This window comes from Drosophila miranda, chromosome 4 (assembly GCF_003369915.1).
Source record: "Drosophila miranda strain MSH22 chromosome 4, D.miranda_PacBio2.1, whole genome shotgun sequence".
In the NCBI taxonomy this organism is placed as follows: Eukaryota; Metazoa; Arthropoda; class Insecta; order Diptera; family Drosophilidae; genus Drosophila; species Drosophila miranda.
Window position 1 is genome coordinate 23732730 of NC_046677.1, and position 24970 is coordinate 23757699.

A 24970-nucleotide genomic window follows, 5' to 3' on the forward strand; every position below is an offset into this window, starting at 1 on the left:
GTATTTATATTTATGTATTTCTTCATCATCGTTTTTACATTTTGTATCCATTTTTCGGTATACAATTAATAAAAGTCGTGTTTGCTTATTAAAAAGATCTATGGAGAGACTATAAGTGTATAAAAATTAGAATTATATTGTGAAATGTAGTTTGTGGATAAAAAAGTGTGTAATCCATTATTCAGTCGCTATCACTCTCGGAGGCATCATCGGAGGAGCTCTCAACGCGGGCTCCGCGTCGACCGCGACCACCACGACGGCTGGTGGTCCTGCCAGCAGGAGCAGCAGGGGCAGGCTTGCGACCCCCCTTCTTTGTTCGGTTGCCGGCGGCCTTGGTTCTGTTGGCCGCTCGTGTCTCGTCAGCCTGGTTCTGACTGCTGTCGGCTCCATCGGCGGTGGGATCTTTGACCGCCAGGCACTCGGCGAGGCGCGTCTCGAACTCTGTGACGGTGGCCTTCAGCTCGGGCTTGGCCAGCTTATTGGTGTTGCTGATGATCAGGCGGAAGGACGCGTAGACATCGTCGTTCTGCACCTTGTCGCGGTAGTTCTGCATGTTGTCCATCAACTTATTGATCGAACGCTCGTTGTAGGTCAGGAGGCTGAGGCAGTAGGCTATGTCGCGCCACTGCCGCTCAACACGGGCCATGGGGAAGCGCAGGCAGAGTTTCTCCACCAGCGACTCGATCTGGCGGTCCTTCTGGATGAGACCCAAAATGTAGGACATGATGATGTGGTACTTGTGCTCCTCGAGACGCAGATTGGTGTCGCCCAGACGCGAAATGATGTCGGGGAGCACGTTGTACAGGATGTTTGACTTATTGGCTATCTCCTTGAAGAACTCCTTGGTGATGCTCTGTATCTCCTCGTTTTCGTCGATAATGCATAGTGCCATGTCCGAGATCTGGCTCTTCACGCGTATCATCTCGTTCAGAAGGAGATGCGACAGCATCTTGACAGCCGTCAGCCGCAGCTCCGTATCAGTCTCGTGCAGCTGTGCGTAAAAGTGCCCCGTCCACGGCTCAATGATGTTCGGGAAGCGGAAGGTGAGATCGGACAGGCCCACCACCGTGTTGCACTTGATCTTGATGTTTGTAGTCAAACTGAGGATGTTCATCAGGAAGGACATGTTTGACTCACAGAACCGCGATGAGACTGTCATCAGGCGGGCCAATGTGAGGGTCGCTGCCTGCTGAAGCTTCGGATGCCGGTACTCGCCCGGCTTCTTGCAGATATCAATGATGACGGGCGTCAGCCAGTGGAGCAAGCCGTTCGGATCGTAAATCAGCATGTCCTCGCATATGGCATGGATCTCATCGGCAATGCTATCCTCTGCTGTGGCCCCCACCAAATCTTCGTCCGGCTCCTGTTGCGGCTCTGCGGCCGAGTTGGACAAACGCTTACGCACCTCCATCGCCGAAACGTTCATGGTGCGTCGCAACAGCTGCTGCTGGGCGGCCTTCCTGCCAGCCTCTTGCGTGCGTGTATCCCTCTCCTGCTGGGCTGTGAGCTCCTCGCGGTACTTCATGTTATTGTAGACATCCATGTCCAGGAATATCATCTCCTTGATGGTCATGTAACCGATGCAGAACATAAATCGCGACACCAGAAACACGGGCATACAACCCCCAGGCGGTGGTCCCCCTGGGCTCTGGGTGCCCTGTGTCTGTGTCTGTGGAATGGACAGCGGCTGTGTGTACGCAATCTCAGTCGGCTGCGACTCCAATGCCAGTTCGTTTTCCTTGTCGGCATTCACTGGCGCGGCGGTGGCGCCCAGCCAGTTATGGTAGAATCGCTTTTGGAGCTCCTTAAGCAGGTCCTGGACCAGCACATCGGGGGACTGGCACATGCGGTAGATGTACTCCAACACGCTTGTGGCCATGCCATCAAAGTCCTTGAGCTTCTCGTGGAAGAAGCAGTCGAAAAAGAAGCGTATCACCTCCACCACGAACTTGGCATCGGTGTTGTGGCGCTTATAGTACTTGGCGTTGTTGTTGGCATCTATGCTATTGACAAGTAGACGCAGGCAGCCAGCGAAGAGGCGCGGTTCGCTACGTGCGCGCTGCCCCACGGCAATGTCCTCGATGATCGCCGTGTTGGCGGTGACAATGCTGTTCTTAGCCTTCGATGCCATGATCAGCAGCTCGAGGGCGAGTAGTGCCTCGGTGCTTGTGGTGCCCTCCAGCTTCAGGGTGAAGCGCTCGAACAGCACCTGAATGACAAGGGCATCTATCTGCCCGACGTTCACCCACTCGGCCACCAGCGTCTCCAGCGACAAGTAGTGTCCATAATCGATTTCGCCGAGAAATTTCGAGAGATTTTGCACGACCCTTATGGCATGAGCACGTGCCTGCAGCTCCGTGGTAAAGAGTACCCGGCGATAGGCCTCGGAGACGGCATCGCGCTTCTCCTTGTCCGACGACCATACCAGCATCAGCATCTTCCGCATACCGGCATCTGTGCCGGCGATGCCGAACATGTAGCCGGTGGTGAAAAGGTCCACTGCCTCCAGGACATCTGTGTTTGTCTTGGACATGAGCAGATCCTGCAGCTTGGGATAGGCACCCGTCACAATGGTGGTGTAATCGATGCTGTCCTTGAGGAACTGCACCGTCTTGATCTGTCGCAGCATCTCCTCGCTCTAAAATAGCGAAAGCTTAGCAAAATGATTCAATCTCTGCGATGAAATGGAACCTACGCTTTGCTTGAGGCCTGCGGCCAGCAGATGGTAAGTCTTAAGCAGTTCCATAACATAGAAGACCTTATCCTCGATCTCCAGCAGGGAACTAAAACGAAAGGATTAATCAGAGCTCAAATAAAGAAAAATAAAAGGAAGCTGGTGAGACTAACACAATTTCTTGATTTCCTGCCAGGAAGTCTATTTTGCGTACCAGAACCACGGCCTTCTTGTACTCCTTGTCACGCATGAGCGGCAATATCTTCTCCAGTAGTTCTGTGTCGCTCTCCTCCTTGTCGAAGTCCAAATTGGGAACTGCAATGCCAATGAAAGGATAATATTCGAAAGAAAGCGAAAGAAAAGATGATTGAAGCCTTACATTCGGTTAAATGCTCTTTGATTTCAGGCAAGATCTCGATCGCCTTTTCGCCCCATTGCTCATTGAGCCGTTCCTCCTCTTTGCGCTCCGCCTCCAGCACTTCGTTGAGCTTCTCCATGATTTCTACTTCATTCTGGTGCTTGTGGATGAGCTCCTCCAGCGATAGCTTGCTCGAGAATGGATTGCTCTCGAGCGTCGATTTGATCAACTGCATGGCCGCCTTGCGCACCAGCGAGCTCTTGTCCTCTAGCCGACCCACAGCCGCGGCCAGTACCTTTGTGAGATAGGTGAGCGGTACGGCATGTTGGGTCTTCAGGTGCACCCAAATGTGCAGGGCCTTGGTGCGCACGTGGGCGGAAACGTCCATGATGTGACCGTACAGATGGTCTAGGAACTCGTTGCGCACCTCCTTCATTTCATCGCTGAGATCCTCAGCGGTCAGGTCACTAATCACGGCATCGGCCAAGATCTGCAGAACGGTGTTTCGTAGCATGTGCGACTGGCAGTCGAGCAGTTCATCGCTGACCTTTGACAGATGCGGCATGATAAGCTCTGGGGAGATGCTCGAGAACTCAGAGAGGAAGGTGGAGAAATGCTTAGACACCGTCGTGTCCGCGCTATCCAGCTGAAGGGCCTCCACAATGCTCTTGAGCAGAATTTCGAAGACCTTCGAAATGCCGTACTCCTGGTGTAACGTCAGTATGCCGTTGGCCACCGCTGCGGCGGCGTGCTCAGTGCCGCGCAAGATCTGCAGTATGCGGACCGGGAAGGTCAAGGCGTGGTTGAAGCGCTTAATGCAAGTGCCCAAAATCTGAAACAGGGTATGGAACACATGTCGGTTGTCGTGGCGCATCGGCGTGAGCTCCAAAGTTCGATAGCAAATGTCACAGAGCATCCTGTAAGACAAAAAATAGGTGGAACTGAACAACCGGTCTAATCGGATCGTAATGGGTGTTTAGTGCTCACGTTATAAAGTCCTCTTCAGCTATGGGTGGGGCCCAGAGCCGCTCCAGCGGCAACTGGAGGATATTGAAGAGCTGAACGAGAAATTGGCCGCGCTTTTCATCCCAGTCGGGGTACTGATCGAGGGCCTCAGGCTGCTTGCCGCGTTTCTTCTGCAAATTCATTTGCTGGTCGCGCCTCGCACTCTGTGCCACACTGTCGATCTTCTTGACGACGTTCACCTGCAGGTAGAATGTCATCTTGGTGAGATTCAAATGGCGAATGCGGTTCGTGGGCGGCTCTTTGTCTGCGAAAATCTTTTTGAGGCTCTCGCCCAGCATCTCGACAGTCATGTACAGCAGGTCGAAGGAACGCATCAGGTTCCGAAGGGAGGCCGTATCCGTGGCGTTCGACTCGATGACGGAGTAGTACGTGTCGAAGGTATCCAAAATGTAGAAGGCATCCTTGTCGTGGCACACTTTGCGCTTGCACTCTGCAAAATGTCGGGAGTGTTAATCCAAGGGGCCTCCGTACTTCGATTTGAACGCGTCGGACGCGCCAACTACCGCTTACCCAGCAGTTTTTCGGGTATGTCTTTGCTGCTGTACACCTCCTTGACGTAGTAGTGGTCGCCTCTGGAGTTGACCAGATCCTCGGAATTCAGTGGCAATATGAACTGAAAGTCATGCGTCTCCTCCATTGCACAGAAAATTATCAACAAATATTTTTTTGAAGCGAAACAAAATGTAAGCGTCGCTATTCTATACAGTGTGACCGCGGATTTATCGATAAAATATACCGTCCGACCCTCAGAAATATACCGAAACATACCGCCTCATTTTCAAAATATACCGTAAATATACCGTCGGCTCATTTTGGACCGACGGAAATACCGAAAAGTATCAAAAATACATGCAATATATATCGGCGAGTACTAGATGAGTACCAAATAATATATCGCAGCGTTAGATAGATGTATATGGTGGCAGTTGTCTTTTTGAAATGGGAAAAGATTGTCTATATAGAAATCGATTTATTATGTACTTATTATACTATAATACACATTATAATTATCATATAAAAATTGTGTTGAACTGAAACAACTTTATATGGGGCATTGGGGAATCTGATGGCCAGGATAAGAAGCGATTCGCAGTAAAATAGTTCATTTTATGAGGTGGTCATGTTCTTAACACTAGTTCTTTCATTCGAAGAAACATTTATGGATTTCAAAGCTTTTTTTCAAGGATATGTTCTCCATTCTTAATTGGGTATTCTCTACGCGTAGGCATTCAGCCTCTGCTTGCAGCTCATTGTTTCTTTGTTGCAAAAACAAAATTAATGATGATTCGGACTGAGAATGGCTGGCTTCTTCCATGCTATCGGACAACTGGTCTTCAATGATATATCCATCATTGTCATGACTTTCGGAATGTGTGGTTTGCTCCCCGCCATCGGACATTTCGTCTTCAACGATATATTTTTCAAATTCTGCATCTGCGGCTTGTTCCAATTGCGCCAAGCTCTCAGCGGACAACAGACTATTCTCAATATTCAAGCTTTCGGACAAAGGCGGGTTTACTGTAATATCACTTTCTGTTTTCAGTTCCGGCTTTATGCGGCGACGATATCGCTTTTGCCATCTGCTAAACACAGGTCTATGCAATGGTTCATGGCCTAAAATAAAATAAATTCAATTAATACTTGCTCTTTTAATTACAAGTAGCACATACCCAAGTTTTCAGTGGGAAGACTTCCTATCCGAAGCTTTCCATTCACAAAGCATTCATCTAGGAAGTGCTTTACGCATACCTTGGCGCGCGTAGGCGCCCCACTTATTCTAAGATTCGCGAACCAATGTTGTCGATTTCCTTTGTGGACAAAGTATGTGCGCTCATGGCTTGAGCAGCCTTTTACCAAACACTTTACAATTGGTCTGAAATTAAAAAATATTTCAATGCCAGGAATTCAAGTTCTGATTGCCAGAATACATCGAACGAACAATAAGACGCACGGACAGACTTGGCTGTGTAATTACACGTATATGCACGTCAATGTATGCATTTACTGTTTCACGTACCTTACCCACTCCATTTCAAATGGATTATTTTCCATTAATCTGTACTCTATTAATTATTATAGTTGTATTTGAACTTTCCCTAGAGATAAGACTTTGTTTAGTTTATTTATTATTTACTGAAAAATTGTTCCTGTGTGTGTGCACTTAAGGAACAGGGTTGATTCGGTGTCGATAGTTGGGTTGCGATATGACAATCATTGAAATACACGAAGTAAAAATACCAACATTTAATACCGCAACTTATAAATATTTAAGCGGCCATATTAAGTGTTCTATTTGTTTGTTAAACTATATTATTTACATGTCCATATGTATTTTATATAAAATAAAATATCACAATTATCATCATACAAATTATGGTACATTTATAATTCATTGCCGATAAATCCGTTATGCCATGGAGGATGTTTTTCATTATTCGAACAAACATTTATGGATTTCGAAACTTCGTTTCAAAGAAATGTTCTCCATTCTTAATTGAGAATTTTCTAAACGTAGGCATTCAGCCTCTGCTTGCAGCTCATTATTTCTCTGCTTCAAATACAAATTTATTGATTTTAATGTTGACTCCGACTGTGAATGATCTTCAATGACATATCCATCCTTTTCGGAATGTGTGGACTGTTCCGCGCTATCGGACTGGGGATCTTCAACGATATATTTATCAAATTCGGATATATCCTCCTGGTCCCATCCATCAATTTGTTTGTTCTCTTCTTGGAGTTTAGCTTTAGCTTTTTGTATGCTTATTCTTTGATGTCTGCTAAACTTAGGTAAATACACTGGCTCTCGGCCTATAATTAAAAGAAAACATAATGTAATTCATATATGTATAGACGTTCATTTAATACCGTTTATAAAACAACTTACCTAAATTTTCAGTCGGAACACTTCCCATCCTAAGACGATGATCCAACAAGCATTCCGCCAGGAAATGTTTTGCGCACACCCTAGAGCGCCTTCGCGCTACCTTTATTCCCAGATTAGCGTACCAATATTTGCTATTTCCAAGCGGGATCTGGTATGACCGCTTATGCCCTGAGCAGCCTCTTACTAAACATGGCCACATTTCTCTGAAATATAAAGAATCAATTAAAACTTAAATCCAAGAATATGTTTTTCTGTTCAATAATACCATAAATTGTATGTATGAAACTTACTTGCGTGCTGGTGAAACTTCGACGGGGTTGCTAGCCTGATTTAAATTCATTTCTGTTTTTATTTATAACAAAAAGAAGCGCAGATCCGATCAGTTCGGTGGCCGTGGCTGTAGGTACTTCTGCCGAATGACGGCACCCTCACTTACGGACCGACAGACTGGCTGTGCAATAACATACATATGTGTGTGTTCCAGGTTAATGCACCTGTACAGTTTTCTCCTTCTGATTATTCTACTTTGTTATTGCTTTTTCCCTTTTTAACTATTCACTTAAAATATTTTTGTTTGCCAATTTCGTACACTTGCTTTGTGAGGGGCCGAAATAACAGGGTTGATTCGGCGTCGATAACGGGGCTGCATCATAGAAAAAAGGAGGATCAAAAATACCAAAATGTAATACATAAATATTTCAATATTCGCTGATTAATGCAATATGCTTATTAATATTGTATTATTAAAAACATTTAATCATAAAAGCAAATGCAACGACAGCATGGGCACCAAAGCAACTTTCAAATTTCTAGCTGCTTTAACGGGGCTGGCGTCAGCTGTTCGTTATCAGGCGGGGAAAGAAGCAACCGGTTGGATCCACCGTGAGGGTATATAAAGAAGAAATCGATTGGATCCACCGCAATTTATTTCAGCGGCTCCGTAAGCAGAAACACAGCAAACATGACCAAGACTAGAGTTTACGTTATCGGCGTGGGCATGACCAAGGTACGCCCGCTGAAGTTTGACCTTTGTGCTGTCTTTCATTTTATCATTATTCTGGTGTATCTCTTCTTAGTTCGAGAAGCCCGGCCGTCGTGCTGATGTCTGCTATCCGGACTTTGCCAAGGAGGCCATCACCAAGGCTCTGCAGGACGCCAATATCAAGTACGAGGAGGTGCAGCAGGCTGTGGCCGGTTATGTCTATGGAGACTCCACCTGCGGCCAGCGTGCTGTCTATGAGGTCGGAATGACCGGCATTCCCGTCTACAATGTGAACAACAACTGCTCCACAGGATCTAGCGCCCTCTACCTGGCCAAGCAGATCATCGAGTCTGGAACCTCCGACTGTGTGCTGGCTCTGGGCTTCGAGAAGATGGAGCGTGGCTCTCTGGCGTCAAAGGTAGGAGATCCGTCTGCTTGGAATTATACTTAAACGAATCTTGTTATCGCCTGTGTTCATATACCAACAGTACTTTGACCGCGCCAACCCCATGGAGCGTCACATCACCGAGATGGGAGAGCTTACCGAAATTGGACCTGGACCCATGGCTGCCCAGATCTTCGGCAATGCTGGCAAGGAGCACATGAAGAAGTACGGTACCAAGCCCGAACACTTCGGCAAGATCGCCTGGAAGAACCACAAGCACTCCGTCAATAATCCGTAAGTTCAGTCGAAAGTTCACTTGCCACCAGCTTATCTTATCGCCGAGAGCCTCCGACCATCATCATCAGTCCACTCCATTGCCTGCATTCAGTCGGGAGACCGACCTATACACGCGTTTCTTTTATCTGTCGGACTCTATTGGTTCCAGCTACTCGCAGTTCCGCGATGAATACACTCTGGAGCAGATTATGAAGTCTCCGCAGGTGGTCGAGGGAGTGCTGACCAAACTGCAGTGCTGCCCCACCTCTGACGGCTCTGGTGCTGCTATTCTGGCCTCCGAGCAGTTTGTACGTCGCCATGGCTTGGAGAAGCAGGCTGTGGAGATCGTAGGCATGGAAATGGCCAGCGATCCAGCATCTACCTTCGCGGACAAGAGTCTGATGAAGATCGCCGGCTACGATATGACGGCTCTGGCTAGTCAACGTCTCTTTGCCAAGAGCGGCTACAAGCCCCAGGATGTGCAGGTGGTGGAGCTGCACGATTGCTTCTCCGCCAACGAGCTGGTGACCTACGAGGCCCTGGGCTTGTGCGGCGAGGGCAAGGCTGGCGAGTTCATCGATCGCGGAGACAACACATACGGCGGCAAGTTCGTGGTGAACCCCAGCGGTGGACTTATTTCGAAGGGCCATCCCCTGGGAGCCACTGGCCTGGCCCAGTGCGCTGAATTGTGCTGGCAGCTGCGTGGCCTGGCTGAGAAGCGACAGGTGAATGGCGCCAAGCTGGCGTTGCAGCACAATCTGGGTCTGGGCGGCGCTGTAGTTGTGGCTCTCTATCGCCTGGGCTTCCCGGGAGCAGCCAAGGCAAAGTTGTAAATGGGATTGGATTTTGTACATATTTACTATTAAACGTGAACTCTTTTATAATCTTACAATCTTTTTCCAATCTCCAGTCTACTCGAAGATTAGATTATACACTGGTTTTACTTGCGTTTCAGCTTGGTGGCTGCCTTTCCACCTCTGCGAATCCGGCGTAATCCTACGCAGGCAATGAACAGGAGAAGTAGGACAGAGATTGCCACCAAGTAGACATCCAGCGAGTAGTAGACAAACCGGGAAAGATGCACGGCGCTGGGTTGGATGAGAGGAGCTCCTTTGGTCTCGGCGACATGCTCCACCCACCAGATGGCCGTTTCCAGAGGAGGCTGCACGCGGCTGTTATACGCGGAGGCCACGGCCAGTGCCTTGGCTTTGAAGGAGGGATCCAGCGCTTTCGTGAGTGTCTCATAGACTGTCTTCTCGCTGAGCTTATGGAAGTCCAGACGCAGGGCCATGCCCCGCTGCACCAGAGATTCGATGTTCAGTGACTGATCGCCATACATGGGCATGCCCACAATGGGTATGCCGCTGGACACAGCCTCCGAGGTGCCCATGAGGCCGCCGTGGGACAGAAATAGCTTAACATTGGGATGGGCGAATATGTCGCGCTGTGGCAGCCACTTCATGATGTGCAGATTGTCGGGCTTGTTGGGCAGCGTGTCGTTCTCCCACTTCCAGATGACCTGCTGCTCCAGACGGGCAATGGCACGTACCATGCCATCTCTCTTCGCCTCGGACAAGGAACTGGCACGCAGCTGAGAGCCCCAGCTGATAAGGATTACGCCCTTGGTGGCCTTATCAAGCAGCTGCTGGAGATCATAGGGCAAGGGCTGGGCGGGCTTCAGGTGCACTCCGCCCACTTCAATGATGTTCGGAGGCAAAGGCTTGGGTCCACTCAGCGAGAAGTGCTGGTTGAGGAGCATCAGGGAGGTATTTCTCACCATCGCTTGGGTGGAAGGCAGCCCAGGACCGAATTTCTGGCGTATCAAGGCATCGGCAGCGGAAAAACTGAACATTCGGTAGAGCATATTAATCGAATGCACTGTGATCCAATTACCCAAGCGACCGGCAAACGACATCTCCTGCGACTGACCCATGAAGAGGGCCGAGATATACGACGGGATCAACGGAGCACCCATTCTCTCATAGTGCCAGGGCATCAGAGCACAGCTGCTCATGCCAATCACCGGCGCCTGCAGCACATGCGCCACACTCATCAGGCAGTCCGTGTTGAAGTGCTCCATCAGGATCACATCATAGTAGCCAGGAGGATGCTTAAGGATCCTTGCCAATGCCTCACTGTTCAGGGTGGTGTTGCAGGCCTCTTTGCCTGCGACGTAGAGCATGTAGAACTCTGCGTAGTGGAACAGAAATGGTAACGGCCGCTCGAATTCCTATAGAAAGTGTACACCTTTAGTATAATTGAATTTCAAAGACATTTGACCTACCGTCAGTGGAATGACATCCGACAAGTTGGAAGATGGCAGCAGATAGTCCGTATATCCAGAGGGAGGTTCCTTATCCGGAAAGGGACTCAAGACATCCACACTGTGGCCCGCCTCGGCCAGTCCCCGCATAATCGGGTGAAAGAATTTGAAGTGGCTAATCGATGGATGGGCAAACATGCCTAAGATCTTTAGAGAGCTGGCCGTACCAGTTAGGGATATCACCGCCAGCAGCGATAGCCACTTGTAGACCTGATTTTCACTCATTTTTGCTGTGCGACGGAATAGATTTGTGATCATTATCAATATTAAGTATAAATGTGCTTTTGTAAAGTGCAATTATTCGTGTGTGTGTGTGTGTGTCAGATCCTAATCTAAAATTAACAATTAGAAATTGCCACCTTTCTTTTTAATTAGAAAATAAAACAAATAAACTCACCGGCTTTGTTTTTAGACCTCACGGGGACAGATCCGTCGCTGGCAAAAGATGAGCGTCAACTGATGAACGAGTCCCCATAAAGGGGACCCCAAAAGAAGAGACCTTTACAAAATTCAAAGTGTTCACTAGCCTCTACCGGTTTCTCTCTTTCCCTATTTGCTGGGCAGAGAGTCAATGTTTAAAATATATTTGTTGTTATACTCGTAGCATAGGCGTAGGGGTCTCATTAGAGGGGGTGACCTACATATGTACATTTATAACCTGATATATTTTAATTTTTGTCTGGTAGCCAGCTAGTACTCGTAAAGTGCTATGGTATATATATAGAGAGGATCATCACCCTTCACTGATTAGCCACACTGGGAGAGCGTACATTATTAGAACTGGGTAAACAAATACAATATACGATCCATACTTATACTCGTATGATCCGATCGTATACTCCGCTTATACATCTACTATTATCTTAATGTTTTTGTACAAATAATGAAGCCTAAAAGTATAATACAGCAGCTAATGCGAATCAGAAGTTATTAATAAATATAGTATTGGGAGATATATTCCAATTTTATTAAACAGTTAATTTGTTTTTAGTCCGATCTACGATTACAGCTACAATTGAAATCCTTGGTCAGGAAGCGTCTGTCTGTACACTAAAAAGACTCTTACACAAGAACATATAAAATATCACATACACAACAAGCGATGACAGATTCCGCCGATTAGTCCCTCTTGGGCTTTGCGGAAGATTTAGAGCCGCAGCAGCGTCGAATGAGGGCCAGCCAACTGCCGATGATAATGGCCAGGATAAGAGCCACGAACGCATAGCAGTCGAGGGAGTAGTAAACGAAGCGGGACATATGCACGGCGCTGGGCTGGAGCAGGGGAGCACCGCCAGTGTGAGCCACATGCTCCACCCACCACAAGGCCGTCTGCAGAGCCTGCTGCGGGCGATGGTTGTACGAGTGGGAGACGGCCTTGGCGGCATCGTAATATCTAAGAAAGGATAAGGAGAAATCCAGTTAGGAAGAGACACAGAGATAGTCCATTGTGTCCATACTCACTTTTTGTCCAATGCCTTTTTCAGGGCACGTATCACGCTGTTCTCCCCGATTTCCTCGTAGTTCAAGATCGTGGCCATTCCACGCTGAACCAAGGCGGCGGTGTTCACAAACTGATCGCCATACATGGGTGTGGCCACGACGGGTACACCGCAGTAGGCCGCCTCCGAGGTGCCCATGAGACCGCCATGGGACATAAAGACTTTGACATTGGGATGGCACAGGATATCGCGCTGTGGGAGCCACTTCATGATGTGCATATTGGCGGGTTGGTTCGGCAGCGTCTCGTTCTCCCATTTCCAGATGACCTGCTGCTTCAGGCGTGCGGCGGCCCGTACGATGCCATCCCGCTTGGCAGCGGACAGGGAATTGGCGCGTATCATGGAGCCCCAACTAATGAGAATCACCCCATGCTCGGCGTTGTCCAGGAGCCGCTGCAGATCCGCGGGCAAGGGCTTCGACTTTTGTATGTGTATGCCGCCCAGCTCGATCACGTTGGGGGGCAGTGGCTTGGGTCCACTCAGGGAGTAGTGCTGGTTCACGAAGAACAAAGAGGTATTCTTGGCCAGCTCACCCACGGAGGGAAGCATGTGGCCAAACTTGTATTGCACCATCTTATCGGCAGCGGGTACGGAGAGTAATCTGAAAGGAGGAGTTTTAGAAATACTTTCTCAGACAATGACGCGGGGTCTCATCCTACTTGTACATCCAGTTGAGGGCATGAAAACTGAACCAATTGGCCAGCCGTCCCCCAAAATCCATGTCCTGCGACTGGGCCATGAACAAATTCGGTATGTGGGATGGTATTATCGGAGCACCCATTCTCTCATAGTGCCAGGGCATCATGACGCAGCTGCTCAAAGCTATCACCGGCGCATGCAGCTGGTGGGCCACTCCCATCATGCAGTCCGTGTTGAACTGCTCCATTATGATCACATCAAAGTAGCCCTGCCTCCGCTTGAGGATCTGCTGCAGTGCGTCCGAGCGGAGAGTGAAGTTGCAGGCCTGTCTCCCCCAATCGTACAGTAGGAAGAACTCCTGGAAGTGACTGTAGAAAGTGCGTTTCTCAAAGACCTAAAGGAGGAGACCCCAATGATCAATGAATTCCGTACTTCTTCGATGGCCTTACCTTCAGATCCACGCTGTTTGTGAGCTTGTCAATACCTGTTAGAGGGTAATCCTTGTAGTGTACGGCCGGATGTTTGTCCGGAAAGTGTGAGACCACACTGACATCATGTCCCGCCTCGGCCAGACCCCGCATGATGGGATGGAAGAAGTGGAAGTGACTGACTCCGGGATGGGGAAAGAGACCCAATATCTTTAGCGGGGGACCGGCATTGACCTCGACCTCGGTATGGGCCAGGGTCAGCCCCAACAGCACTACGGTGAGCAGCGACGAACACATGTTTCTACGAGTAATTCAAAAAAACGGAACACTTTTAGATATCGACACTTGTTGCCTTTGGTTTGGGTTGGGCTCTGTGCTCTGTATTTTCGTCTGACCTTGGGGTTAGGCGAACACAAAGCGAATACGAATGCAAATTGTTGTAAAGAAAATTATGTAAAGAATGTACGGCGAAAGCACAAAAAAGAAAACACAACAAAAGCCATGGCGCATTGCATCACAGTTTCTGGCTGTCTGGGTGGGACGTTAATTGAATTTGTTACACGATTTACAAGTTTTATTTATGGCAGCAGGGAACTCTTCCACCAAAATCAATCACTATTCACTGGATACACAAACACACGCCGAAGGTGCATGCCGCTTGGAGGCTCCTTGAAGCTCCCCCCCTCCCCCTTCTGAGAGATCAATGCTTACTTGTTGGGATGTCGGCGAGCGACTGACAGAACGGGAAGCAAGGCAGTGCAGCCGATGGGGAAGCCAAAACGAAAGCTCGGTCAACGAACGAAAAGAAAACGAAAAATGTGCTGTGTGAGCGATCCGAACCGAATATTGTGCGTCGTCGTCGTTGTCTTTGGCGGAAGCTCTCTCTCTCTATCTCTCTTTGCCTCGCTATCATTACAGGAAAGCACGATTACGATCTGGACAACAGGAGAGCGTGCGACCAGGAGAGCTTGGAGGTTGAACGGCGAACACAATGAGAGAGAACGGGAGCAGGCAGAGCACCTTGAGCACGAGACTAAACGACAGTAGAAAGCTAATAAAACGCTACATCATTGAAGTTCGTCTGACGATCGTTTATCAGTCATTGCTCACATGTTCGTTGACGTTCCAGACGCGCTCAATGATTACGTTCGAATGTTTGCACTTAATTAAGATTGGATTGTTTGTCGTATGTGTGTTCCACGTAACGCTGGAGTGAAAGAGAGCTTAGTAACTGGAAGACATGTGCGTGTGTACGCATAAAGTAGAAGTTCTTTCAGTTTGGTTGGATATTGAAAGTAGTTTAAGGTTATGATTTTGAAAAGTTCTAAAAGGTTCTATTTATAGTGAATCTATATTGATGATCGAAATTTTCACAATTTGGGATACAACTATTTTCGAAAGAAGCTTTTTTTCTGAACAGGAAACTTTTCTATATCTATATTTCCTTAATACATATGTACACATTGTATTGTGTTGTATTTCTTGAATATTCTAGAGCTTTTCATTTTCATTGTAGGGGTTCACATTTGTTCATTCAAATTTTAAGAAATTAGATCAATGACCTTTTTTCATTGTCATTGTATTTTGTGTAAAGCTTGAAATGGAAATTGAAATATATTTATTCTCATTATCAATTGTTGGACTTTAAAGTTGTTAAATATTCAATACGGAAGCTTTGTTCTTTTGTTTTGTTGTTTTCGTGTGTTTTTAGCTACTCTAAAATATCAAATTTGGGTTATACCTATATATGTAGTACCCAACAATTTTAAAGATCAAGAAACAGAGAAAGAAGAGATTGGATGATTGATGGACCTTTCGATTAAAAAGGGAAAGTTTTTTGTTTTTAGTAATTTGACACAAGAGAGATGAACTTTGTGAGGTTTTGGATAATAAGTGTTTTATAGATCATTGATAATACATATTAAACGAGCTTATACTCTTTCCAAAGTTAAGAAGATGGAATTATCAATGAATTTTAAATAAAGAGTGCCTAGCATATACTATATAATAGGCATGAATATGTTTTCATTATTTGATTTTATTGAACCTTTGTTTTCTTGTTTTTCAAGACCTTCAGTATACCCAAAGTTCGCCGTAAAAGTCTAACCAGCTGCCAGATGGTGATTAGTGGAATGGCAATGATTGCCAAACAGATCAGGTAAACATCAATGGAGTTGTAGACGAACCAGCTGATATGCCTGGCCCTGCCTTCGAGGAGCAGTCCGCCACGTGTATCGATGACATGTTCGATCCACCAAATGGCCAGCTCCAGGGGGGACTGGGGTCGTTCCCGGAATGCCTTTGCCGAGCGTCGAACATTATCGGAGAATCTGTAAACATTTATGGAGTTGGAGATTAGGATTACTGGGGAATAATGGGCATACGAGACCAAAGAGTTTCTGGTTACCCTTTATCGAGTATGGTTTGGAGTCCCCTGGTTATGTGATGCTCATCGAAGTCGCCAAAGTCAACAATGACACCGAAGCCGCGCTGTGCCAAGGTACCGGCATTGAGAAACTGATCCCCGTAGAAGGGCGTCACCAGCATCGGTACGCCACAGTGCCCCGCCTCCGTGGTGCCAAGGAGTCCGGCGTGCGAGATGAATGCCTTGACCCGGGGATGGCACAGCAGGTCCCGTTGCGGCAGCCAATCGAAGGTGAAAAGATTGCCGGGCTTGTCGTGTGGCAACGGTTTCCCGCTCTTCCAGCGCATCAAAAAGGTGTAGTCCTTCATATGGGCAATGCTCTTGAACAGAGCTCGCAGCTTCTGATCCGGCAGCGAGCTTGGATCGACCATGGAACCCCAACTGATGTATATGACACCGGATAGAGAATCCTCCATGATCTTGTTCAGCGCCTAAAAGAAGCGAATGGTAGATGAGGAATCTTTGGGTGGCTTTACCCACCGGTGTCAGGGGTTTCTTGGGACCTATGTGCAATCCGCCCACTTCCACAACATTGGGAGCATACGGACGCAGACCAGTCAAGGCGTAATGCTGGTTAATCAGCATCAGGCTGGTGTTCTTCACAATCTCGTTGACGGGCGGCAGTCCGAAGCCGAATCTCTGGCTTATCAACTCATCTGTGGCTGGTTGGGTAATCCATCTGGGGGAGAGAGAGAGAAAGTAGAGATAACTTTGTAGGTCAGGGTGGAATCGCCACTCACTCGTACAAAATGTTGACTGTGTGGAAATGGATGAAATTATTCAGACGATCGACCAGCCCCATCTCATCCGTGTAGGTCAGAAAGTTCATGGGCATAATCGGGTTGATATGGGGTGTGCCCATGCGCTGGTAGTGCCAGGGCATGATGGCACAGCTGCTGAGAGCGATCACCGGTGCGTTCAGGAGATGCGCCACTGCGGTCATGCAGTCATTGGCGAAATGCTCCAGGATGATCAGATCGTAGCGCAGCGGAGAACTAAGAAGATCGGCGATCAGAGACGAGTTCAGGGCCGCATCGCAGAAGCGCATGCCCCAATTGTGGAGCATGAAGTAGGTGGGTATCTTGTAGGGCAGACCCAAGGGCTTCCACTCGGTTTCTTCAAATTCCTTGAGGGCAAAACTATGTAGCTTCTCTTTGACCCTCTCCTCTCTACACTCGTACCTACCATCAGATCAATGACGTCCGTCAGCAGTGGCGATCCCTTGAAGGTATAGTCCGTATAGTTGGCCATCGGTTGATCCAGCGGAAAGTAGCTGTACATGCTGATGTTGTGGCCACGTCTGGCCAGGTCCATGAATATCGGTCGAAAGAACTCAAAGTGGCTCTTGCCCGGATGTGCGAACAGGCCCAGTATTTCAGCGGCTTCGCTGGGTATCGCAGGCATCAGCAGCAGCACCCCCAGAAATGCCATCGTGGTCCGGCGCCACCTGAACCTGAAGCCCCACAAAAGATCAAAGTTAACTGAGTGGAAACAAAGGCCTGGAGATACATTTGTATCTGCAGCGGCAGCAGCGACGCCGTCTGACTGCACTTGCAGCTTAAATGCTTTTGTCAAGGTATATATGCTAAGATCGTGACCGGAATTTAGCTGGCAATTGTTTTTGGCCAGACCTGGACCACTTGCCAGTGGCTTTTGTCGACACAAGCGTTTACCACAAAATGTTGCGTCCATTAAGAGGTGTCCGCCCAAACGATATAATTATGGGTTTTAAAATGTTCTTATGGACAATTTGTCAGCGACGTTGTAGGCCAATCTATCTCCATCTTGTAATAGATCTTTATTGTCTATGGTAATAGGTCTTTGATTTATGTGTTCTAGATATTTTAGTATTTAATATGGAAAGTAATAGAGTCTGACGGGAGTCTGAAGAAAAAGAAGGAACACTGTGGAAGCACTCCCTATTGATACACAGAAAACTGTAAGATATCTGTATATTTTCTTTTGCATGATCAGATCTTGCCACACCCGATAGTTTATGTCGATAATTCCTTCAACTTTGTATGTTTCTTGATATAAAACTTGATACAGCAATTACACATCGAGTTTGCGGATTGAAATATGTCTTAGATTTATGTCCCTGATGATTTTACGACACTTGGTACTGACATCTGCGAGTTCCTTTTTCTATCCATGATTATAGAAGTTCAACTTGTTAAAGCCACGATCCGCGAGCAACTGAAAGCAAAAAAAAACGTTGCAACTGCAACGGCCAGAGCCGTGGCTAAGGCGCGAATCAGAGTCTGCTGCTGCCCTGTTGCAGTTTCGCATTTCCAACGGCAACAGAGTCTCATATGAACACACATATGGACAAATGAACCCGACCTCACCTAACCGTTCCATCAGATCGTACTATATGCCGTTGGTGCCATGCAAGTCATGAGCAATTTGCGGTGCGCTATTAGATTGCCCAATCGAGTACTTGGATGCGACCAAAGGGAGAGCTAAAGGCTGATGAATATGCAAATTATATAAACGAAAATATAAACACGATGATGGAGTAGGTCTGCCTTCAGCTTAAATAAATACAGTAGTAAGTAATAGCAATGGTAATAGGAGGAAAGAACAATGGAAAATATTCATTAGGAGTTTATACAGAATTTACTGTTGATCAATAATCCATAATGAATGATCGTTAATATAATGGTATTGGTATGGGTTCCAATCTTAGCTCAAGGTAGATCATGTACTATAATAATTCGTTCTAGAATGTGTACTAAAAGAATTTGAATGAAAAGGTAAAAATAGTGATCTCTATCATGTAGATGTAGATATTTTATGCGCCCTTCTGATGTCAAATGTAGAGTCTTCTTGGCTTTCCAAGAATTCTACATGTATAATATACACATACCTGTCGATCATGTAATTCTACATATTTTGTCGTGTAGTTAGCATGGCATACTTTCAGACGTCGCGTCATACACTGGAGTCCCAAATATTGGATCAGCAAAGGCACTTTTTCTTCAAATTAAAGTATAAAGAACTATGTAGCTACTGATTTAGTCAGTTATTTAATAAGAGTAACTAAATGTTGTTTATTAATAGATGTCTATGTGGATCTTGGCGTGTGAATTTTGATATATTTTTCCTTTTCCTATGTTTCCTATGTTCCCTATCAAAATCCCATCTGTATTTCCCAACAGCAATCAGGAACTGCTTTTGGAAGTCCCATAAAGTATACCTAATGGACAGCATTCCTCACTCCGACTGTCGTCGAAGATTCGACATGCCTCTCCATCTCCAAAGTCACTCCGTTTGAGTACTTTGAATTTTCCTAATTAAAATTCACTTCTGACAATAATCGTAATTTCTGAGATACTAATTTCAGAATGTTGCACCATATAAAATATCTTCCAAATGGTTGCAGTCGTTAAAATTTAGGGAAAATAATAAGCAAAAATTTTCACGTCTCGCCTAATTAGCGCAGCAGTCACAACAGAGAAACAGAAACGGAAAGAACTTTTCCGACTTTTCCGACTGGACGCTGGCTGGGCTCACGTCAACAGCTGTCGTTGCTGGAAACAGGGGGGCAGGCATGATGAGGGGGTTGAAAGTCCATGTCCGCTCCCAAGGAGCGTGTGTTTTAATATTTGCGTCACGTCATTAAAAGTGTGACTTAATTGTGAACAATTCACAAGTGAAAAGTGAAAATTTACGACAGATTATCAAATCAAGTGTGAAGAAAGACTAGGAAAAGTCGCTGGAGACGTTTCAGAATTTCCTGGGCAGCATCAACAGATGTGTTTCCCTCACCATTTTCAAGGTGTTGCCATTGGCGAAATCGATAAGCATCGAGGGAGTTTGGAACAAGAAGTAGAGGAAAGAGCTGCAGACCGATGTTCTAGATACTCTTGGAAGTCGAATTTTTGAGGTTTCTGCCCTAAAGTTTCGGATAGATATCGACACTGAAGGGATATAAACCTCGTACATGGATTGAAAGTGCTTCTTCCTCTGCATAGGAATAGAAACATCCTTTGGCAAAACTCATATACCCCCTGCAAGAGTACTCCCAACTTTTCCTTTTCCAAAAAGGCATAACATTTTCCGGTATCAATTTATTTTAACGTCTTGACATTTAAGCTCTGCCCCGGGCCGCACCTCCTTTCACTCTCTTTTTGGCCATTTATTTCGATGGCAATAAAATGGAATTTAAAATGATAGGAAATCTTATTGAAAATTCACAGATAAGCGCTCCCAAAAAAGGGTTACCGAATGCGGCGCGTGTCCGTTTCAAATTGGGGGCGGGGCGCCCTGGCCAATGCCATTTTCCAGTCATTTACATTTAATAGAAGCGCATGAAAAAGATAAGCGAGTGTGTGTGGAAGGGAAAGGAGAGAGCCCATGCGAATGTGTGAAATTTATAACAAATCAATAAAATGACAATAGGTGCAAACTTTATCGACACGACACGACCCCATCGGAGGGCGGGGACTGCCGTCGTTCCATTGATAGTCGCACGGATTGGGATTTGTCGGCAGAGACTGCGGACTCCGGACGACGAGTGGAAGAGGTCGACACCAAATCAAAATGAAAACTTTTCGATAAGCAATTTTTCGCACGGAAGTGCAATTTGAAGTGAATGCCTCGTATCCGTATCGTATCGTATCCCAGTCCTTTTTCGACTTCGGGCCAATGCGGAAATTATACAAAGAAAGTTTCTAATACATTTGTTACCGCCTTACCAGTCAATCGCTCTCTGTCGCTGGTCCTAGGGGCATAAGGGATTTTGTGAGGGGGTTTTTGGGTGGTGCCTGTGCAGAACTTTGGCGTCAGATAGTTGAGCGGAAGTGTGGAAGGGGGTTGTCTGACGAAAAGCATAAGAAAGTTGAGGTTTGGGGAAGAATAAAGTGGAAGTTGCCTCGCGAATCCTAGGAATAGCGATAGTTAGTACATATTGCACTCTAAATACATATATTTTAATTATATTATTGGTATGTAGGAACATCTCTTTCAATTTCACCCCTTAACCACTTTCACGCACGAATTAAAGGTGCGAACAATGGGGGTGCGTGTTTGTCTACCCTGCCATACGCCCCACATTTTCCTCTTAAGCCTGGCTCTTACATACAGGTGTCTTTAATTGACAGGGCCAAACTATTTATGGCCAAGTCACGTGATCTATAAACGTAAGACGGCAAGTGGAAGACAGGAAGTGATACGAACACCTCCTCCAATCACAGTCACCCTTGGCCCCACTCCACTCCACTCCACTCCCTTTTGGCTGTGATTTAAGCGGCTTTACGGGTCCTGCGACTTCGCCTTCGCCTTCGACTAAAGCTCTAGCCGCCAGGTGTCGCGCGTCTTCGTGTATTGTGAATATATCGATTAACAAAGTTTGGAGCACAGAAGCCATGGGTATATGTGTGTGTGTGTGTGTGTGTGTGTGGGGATGGGGGGGGAGGGGTTGCTTTAGCTATTTCCGTGACAGTAATCAATTTATTTTTGGCAGTGCGCCGATTGCGTTTCCGCTTCAAGAACATGGAACGTCTGCTCCTGTTGCAACTTTTGCCCCATCTCTCTCTCCCTCTCTCTCTCTTTCACTCTGTGTATCTCCCCTCTCTCTTGCCCTCAATCTTTCTCTCTTGTCTGCTTTGGAAACGTTTCATTTCGTTTTGGCTTTTGGCATAGCGATTTCCGCCCGAAAATGTCGATAAATCATCAAAACGAAGCAGCAAAAGGAAGAAGGGTGATAGAGAGAGAGAGAGAGAAAGAGAGCGCTATAGGTAGATGCAGATCCTTTCAGGATGTTGGCGTGATAGATAAGTTGACAGCACAATTGAAGGGTTTAACGCTGGGACTCTGGAACGCTGGGACTCTGTCTCTTAATCAATCTTCTTGGGCTTCTTCTTTTCGGCTTTTGGCAATTAATTAATTTGCAAGGAAATAAAGTTGACGGCACGTGACCAGGACATGCCATATAAAGGATAATATCTCCTTTAAACAATTTCACTCTAAAGGTCCACCATCGGCAGAAGAGCACTTTGGACCACGCGGCTGGAAGTCGAGTTCCTTTTAGGGTCAAGTGCTGGAATTGATGTTTCGTTTATGATTTATCGTCACTTACTGCCCCGTCATCGTCCCTTCTAACCTACCCCACCCACTCGACCCCTAATGGTCGTCATATTGCACAATGCAAAAACAGAAGCTAAATTAGACATTATATATCCGCCAGAGAGAGAGAGAGAGAGAGGGGGAGAGAGTGTCCGAGGGGTTCCATGCCGTTTCGGAGTTGTCCTCGTCGTCATGCTGTCATAATCATCACAGGACAGCATCCATCCATCGCCCGTTTTGCAACGCCCACATGTGGCACCACCACCACCACCACCCAATCCCCCCCCTCGCTCTCTAGACCTCTGCTGCCTGGCATTTACTGATGTAATAACCATGTTTTCAGCTTGTAATGCGGCAGGGGAACAGGGGTACAGGGCAACGGGGAAACACTTTGCGGGGGTGAAAGTAAAAGTCAAGTTCCCAAGTTCTTGGATGAGCGAATGGATGGATGGGATGGGGGTGCCATGGGTGGCAGCGGGTGAGAGTTTGGGTCATGGGTCGAGGGTCGAGGGTGGTCCGAGGGTTGCCTTTTGTGTGTGCTGCGCTACTTTTCAATTGTTTTTGATGTTAAATGTGTGATAATTTAATGACTGTCGACGCCCGACTACGACGACAACCGACGACGGACGACCCACCCAAGCGACAGGATCTTCCCCGTCTAAAACGGAGTGTCCTACGGCTCAATCCACTTTCGAAACGCTCAGCGTTTAATTTACTGGAATAATAAAAATGTTTTTGGGGCATTAAAATCTGTGGCTGGCGATGATTTGTGCGCTTTCGATGTAACAGATTGTCTTTTAATGGGGGTGGGGTAATAGCCGGCTCTCGGGGGGGTGGCCGGTGACTTCTGCTTGATTCGCAGTCCAAAGTCTTTCCGGTCTGTGGGAATTTTCATCTGCCTGCGGTGCTCGGGCCCGGGCCCGGGCCTGGCAACAGTTTAGTCATCCATCGCTTCTGTTTCAAACTATTTTAATGATCCAGCAGCTGATCCCCTTGGAAACCAGTTCAGATCGGTGCCTATGCTATTATTTGCATACCCGTCCAGCGATCATCATTAAGAGCTGGGCCCAGTACTCAGGTGTTTGAGAGGTTTTCCTCCTCTTTGGAATTTGTTGGGGGAAAGAGTCGAGGGAATGCCTCAAAGGTCTACTTATGGGGAGTTCCAGAACATCTTTATCATTAAAGATATACAATTTCCCTCTCGACGGATTACATAGAAATTCTATAAGCTCAAACTCTTTCCAAAAAAACATATATATTTTCTTTAACTCATGGAATGATTTTATAAGGCAAACGGCGCTCTATAAAAGCTGTGATACTCTCTCTTGAAATATACTCTCACGTTAGATATATCTGTATTCCATAAGATTTAATTTATTCTATAATTCCCACCAAATCGCTGGTGCATTTGCACTGACCCAATGACCGAATTTATGGAAGTCCTTCCTTGTTCTAGAACTATATCAACTAGAAGCCACTAGAAGCAACATTTTCTTGGCAGAACATTCCATTCTTTAGTTCCAGAATACACCCAGTCCAAAGTCCACAAACCAAGGCTTAAACCCACCCAAAAACTAACGAAGATTTATGCAAATGTTAAAGCTTTTGATTCTGCGCTAATGTGAAAATATGGCGCCTGAATGGAAAAAAACCGAATATCAAATGTGCGAAATATAATCGTACAAATCCAACGAAACATTTGCATGTGACAAAGTGAGGCAGACAGACGGCAGCCAGCCGCAAACAATGAAAAATGACGACGACGACGAGGAGGAGGAGGAGGAGGAGGGCTTAGGCTTGGTGCGGCCTGGTGTGGCGCCTCGCGATGTAATTTAATTTGGCAAAAACGGAAAATCTGCGAGGCGAGCCACGTGGCTGCGATTTATGAAACGGAACGCAATTAATTTTTTTGTGCAATTTGTGTATAAATTTATTTATAACAAATGTTGGCCAAATGATTGGTCTCTCCGCATCCGTCAGCAGAAGTGCAGGGCATTGAACTGCTCCCGATTATCGCTGATCATGTTGTTGTACTTGAAAGCCGTCGCCGCCTGGTGTCCGCTGTGGACAGTGAGCCTGCTGCTGCTGCCGTTGTTGTTGTTGTGGCGCAGGAAACTGTCCGCCGGACTGCTGGAAACGGCATACTTTCCGCCCAGAGCGTCCACGTTTCGCATGGGGCTCAGGTGCTTGGCCGGGATGGCCTTGCTGGGCGTACGAGTCTGGTGAACCATCTTGTCGAGGGGGTTTTTCAAATTGGAGCACAGATGAGCTGGTCTCTTAGCGGGGATTCAGGGCACACTGGACAGGCGAGTGAGCACGGAGAATTCCAGACAATTGCCGCAGTTGCTAGTGCGAGAGCCGCCTTTCTTCGAAGACAGATGCTTGGAGAGACTACAACGAGAAAGAGAGAAGGGGAGGGGTTATAGTTTAAGCAGGGTTATAGGTTAAGCGGGGTCTCACCTAATATTATTGAGTAGCTTCGCTTTGGTGTCCGGTGTCTTCATTGACACATCTGTTGCTGTACGTTTGGGTGAATTTTGGATGAGATCTGTGTAAAGATTCGACTGCGAAAGCTCCACGAATTGGTGTGTTCGTAGGCGACGTGTGTGCTCCGCTTTTATACGGCCGATACACCCCGATCATCACGCGGCCGGAGCGTGATTCCGAAACTAGTTTCGACCGTCAGAGACATTCGTTGTTTGCAAAACCCCTGGCCAGACATGCGCCAAATTTCTTGTTTACGCCACAAGAGTTTTGCGTCAATGAAACGGGCCCACTTGCCACGCGGTCAGACGCCATAGAGAGACACCCGTAAAGAGCACACTCATTGATGGCCCAAACCATAAACAAACAATAACAAATAAAATACGGGGGACTTCCACATAGCAGGGTACTTTCCCCAAAGGATAAACAGGGGGAAATGCCATGGCATTCGCCTTTGAAACATTCGCCACAAAATGCCCATCTTCCACATCGGTTTAGGCCTTATATAAACTTTC

General features: G+C 46.9%; 7 protein-coding genes and 2 long non-coding RNA genes across 11 annotated transcripts; 2 read left to right on the forward strand and 7 right to left on the reverse strand.

The window, feature by feature from the left end:
* Nucleotides 1–85: 85 nt before the first annotated feature.
* LOC108161702 (condensin complex subunit 1) lies at nucleotides 86–4778 on the reverse strand. The gene is made up of 6 exons (XM_017296017.2): nucleotides 4569–4778; nucleotides 4020–4488; nucleotides 3054–3949; nucleotides 2848–2989; nucleotides 2696–2783; nucleotides 86–2638 (listed from the first exon to the last, which is right to left on the reverse strand). Exons 1-6 carry the CDS (start codon nucleotides 4693–4695, stop codon nucleotides 182–184), a joined length of 4179 nt encoding a protein of 1392 aa, XP_017151506.1. The 5' UTR covers nucleotides 4696–4778; the 3' UTR covers nucleotides 86–181.
* An 856-nt stretch (nucleotides 4779–5634) lies between these two features.
* On the reverse strand, nucleotides 5635–7575 carry LOC108161715. 2 transcript variants are annotated; one of them, XR_001775507.2, is made up of 5 exons: nucleotides 7236–7575; nucleotides 6946–7148; nucleotides 6081–6869; nucleotides 5729–5931; nucleotides 5635–5672 (listed from the first exon to the last, which is right to left on the reverse strand). It is a non-coding gene; the product is annotated as an uncharacterized LOC108161715 (long non-coding RNA). The 2 variants fall into 2 exon arrangements; XR_001775506.2 differs by having other exon boundaries at nucleotides 6076–6869; nucleotides 7236–7574.
* Nucleotides 7576–7789: 214 nt separating this feature from the next.
* Nucleotides 7790–9477, forward strand: LOC108161710 (non-specific lipid-transfer protein). Its single transcript, XM_017296029.2, has 4 exons — nucleotides 7790–7951; nucleotides 8022–8345; nucleotides 8416–8606; nucleotides 8758–9477. Exons 1-4 carry the CDS (start codon nucleotides 7907–7909, stop codon nucleotides 9419–9421), a joined length of 1224 nt encoding a protein of 407 aa, XP_017151518.1. The 5' UTR covers nucleotides 7790–7906; the 3' UTR covers nucleotides 9422–9477.
* LOC108161706 (UDP-glucuronosyltransferase 2B17) lies at nucleotides 9428–11766 on the reverse strand. Of its 2 annotated transcripts, XM_017296026.2 has the most exons (3): nucleotides 11309–11766; nucleotides 10873–11141; nucleotides 9428–10818 (listed from the first exon to the last, which is right to left on the reverse strand). In XM_017296026.2, exons 2-3 carry the CDS (start codon nucleotides 11134–11136, stop codon nucleotides 9529–9531), a joined length of 1554 nt encoding a protein of 517 aa, XP_017151515.1. In that variant the 5' UTR covers nucleotides 11137–11141; nucleotides 11309–11766; the 3' UTR covers nucleotides 9428–9528. The 2 variants fall into 2 exon arrangements, with proteins under 2 accessions (XP_017151515.1, XP_017151513.1); XM_017296024.2 differs by lacking the exon at nucleotides 11309–11766 and having other exon boundaries at nucleotides 10873–11243.
* A 90-nt stretch (nucleotides 11767–11856) lies between these two features.
* LOC108161707 (2-hydroxyacylsphingosine 1-beta-galactosyltransferase) lies at nucleotides 11857–14278 on the reverse strand. Its single transcript, XM_017296027.2, has 5 exons — nucleotides 14189–14278; nucleotides 13499–13778; nucleotides 13070–13443; nucleotides 12373–13011; nucleotides 11857–12304 (listed from the first exon to the last, which is right to left on the reverse strand). Exons 2-5 carry the CDS (start codon nucleotides 13772–13774, stop codon nucleotides 12031–12033), a joined length of 1563 nt encoding a protein of 520 aa, XP_017151516.1. The 5' UTR covers nucleotides 13775–13778; nucleotides 14189–14278; the 3' UTR covers nucleotides 11857–12030.
* Nucleotides 14233–15429, forward strand: LOC117188794. Its single transcript, XR_004472840.1, has 2 exons — nucleotides 14233–14325; nucleotides 14396–15429. It is a non-coding gene; the product is annotated as an uncharacterized LOC117188794 (long non-coding RNA).
* A 66-nt stretch (nucleotides 15430–15495) lies between these two features.
* Nucleotides 15496–18112, reverse strand: LOC108161271 (UDP-glucuronosyltransferase 1-3). Its single transcript, XM_033393181.1, has 6 exons — nucleotides 18030–18112; nucleotides 17088–17355; nucleotides 16643–17028; nucleotides 16383–16581; nucleotides 15885–16333; nucleotides 15496–15807 (listed from the first exon to the last, which is right to left on the reverse strand). The coding sequence occupies exons 1-6, from the start codon at nucleotides 18053–18055 to the stop codon at nucleotides 15516–15518; spliced, it is 1620 nt and encodes a 539-aa protein (XP_033249072.1). The 5' UTR covers nucleotides 18056–18112; the 3' UTR covers nucleotides 15496–15515.
* Nucleotides 18113–23875: 5763 nt separating this feature from the next.
* LOC108161711 lies at nucleotides 23876–24227 on the reverse strand. Its single transcript, XM_017296030.2, has one exon. The coding sequence runs from the start codon at nucleotides 24200–24202 to the stop codon at nucleotides 23948–23950; it is 255 nt and encodes an 84-aa protein (XP_017151519.1). The 5' UTR covers nucleotides 24203–24227; the 3' UTR covers nucleotides 23876–23947.
* An 8-nt stretch (nucleotides 24228–24235) lies between these two features.
* On the reverse strand, nucleotides 24236–24569 carry LOC108161714. The gene is made up of 2 exons (XM_017296034.2): nucleotides 24432–24569; nucleotides 24236–24362 (listed from the first exon to the last, which is right to left on the reverse strand). Exons 1-2 carry the CDS (start codon nucleotides 24473–24475, stop codon nucleotides 24260–24262), a joined length of 147 nt encoding a protein of 48 aa, XP_017151523.1. The 5' UTR covers nucleotides 24476–24569; the 3' UTR covers nucleotides 24236–24259.
* Between the last annotated feature and the right edge of the window lie 401 nt (nucleotides 24570–24970).

Excerpts from the sequence above, each read along its gene's own strand:
- LOC108161710 (XM_017296029.2), top strand. The coding sequence starts at position 7,907 with ATGACCAAGACTAGAGTTTACGTTATCGGCGTGGGCATGACCAAG. Across the intron at positions 8,346-8,415 it reads GTGGCTCTCTGGCGTCAAAG|TACTTTGACCGCGCCAACCC; the intron begins GTAGGAGATCCG and ends ATATACCAACAG. Across the intron at positions 8,607-8,757 it reads AAGCACTCCGTCAATAATCC|CTACTCGCAGTTCCGCGATG; the intron begins GTAAGTTCAGTC and ends TATTGGTTCCAG.
- LOC108161702 (XM_017296017.2), bottom strand. The coding sequence starts at position 4,695 with ATGGAGGAGACGCATGACTTTCAGTTCATATTGCCACTGAATTCCGAG. Across the intron at positions 2,990-3,053 it reads CAAAGAGCATTTAACCGAAT|TTCCCAATTTGGACTTCGAC; the intron begins GTAAGGCTTCAA and ends TTGGCATTGCAG. Across the intron at positions 2,784-2,847 it reads GCAGGAAATCAAGAAATTGT|TTCCCTGCTGGAGATCGAGG; the intron begins GTTAGTCTCACC and ends CTTTCGTTTTAG.
- LOC108161711 (XM_017296030.2), bottom strand. The coding sequence starts at position 24,202 with ATGGTTCACCAGACTCGTACGCCCAGCAAGGCCATCCCGGCCAAGCAC.
- LOC108161714 (XM_017296034.2), bottom strand. The coding sequence starts at position 24,475 with ATGAAGACACCGGACACCAAAGCGAAGCTACTCAATAATATTAG. Across the intron at positions 24,363-24,431 it reads AAGCTACTCAATAATATTAG|TCTCTCCAAGCATCTGTCTT; the intron begins GTGAGACCCCGC and ends TTCTCGTTGTAG.
- LOC108161706 (XM_017296024.2), bottom strand. The coding sequence starts at position 11,169 with ATGATCACAAATCTATTCCGTCGCACAGCAAAAATGAGTGAAAATCAG. Across the intron at positions 10,819-10,872 it reads CGGATGTCATTCCACTGACG|GAATTCGAGCGGCCGTTACC; the intron begins GTAGGTCAAATG and ends CACTTTCTATAG.
- LOC108161271 (XM_033393181.1), bottom strand. The coding sequence starts at position 18,055 with ATGGATAGAAAAAGGAACTCGCAGAT. Across the intron at positions 16,582-16,642 it reads ACAGTCAACATTTTGTACGA|ATGGATTACCCAACCAGCCA; the intron begins GTGAGTGGCGAT and ends TCTCTCCCCCAG. Across the intron at positions 15,808-15,884 it reads CAAACCATACTCGATAAAGG|ATTCTCCGATAATGTTCGAC; the intron begins GTAACCAGAAAC and ends AAATGTTTACAG.
- LOC108161707 (XM_017296027.2), bottom strand. The coding sequence starts at position 13,774 with ATGTGTTCGTCGCTGCTCACCGTAGTGCTGTTGGGGCTGACCCTGGCC. Across the intron at positions 13,444-13,498 it reads CAAACAGCGTGGATCTGAAG|GTCTTTGAGAAACGCACTTT; the intron begins GTAAGGCCATCG and ends CTCCTCCTTTAG. Across the intron at positions 13,012-13,069 it reads GCCCTCAACTGGATGTACAA|ATTACTCTCCGTACCCGCTG; the intron begins GTAGGATGAGAC and ends TCCTCCTTTCAG.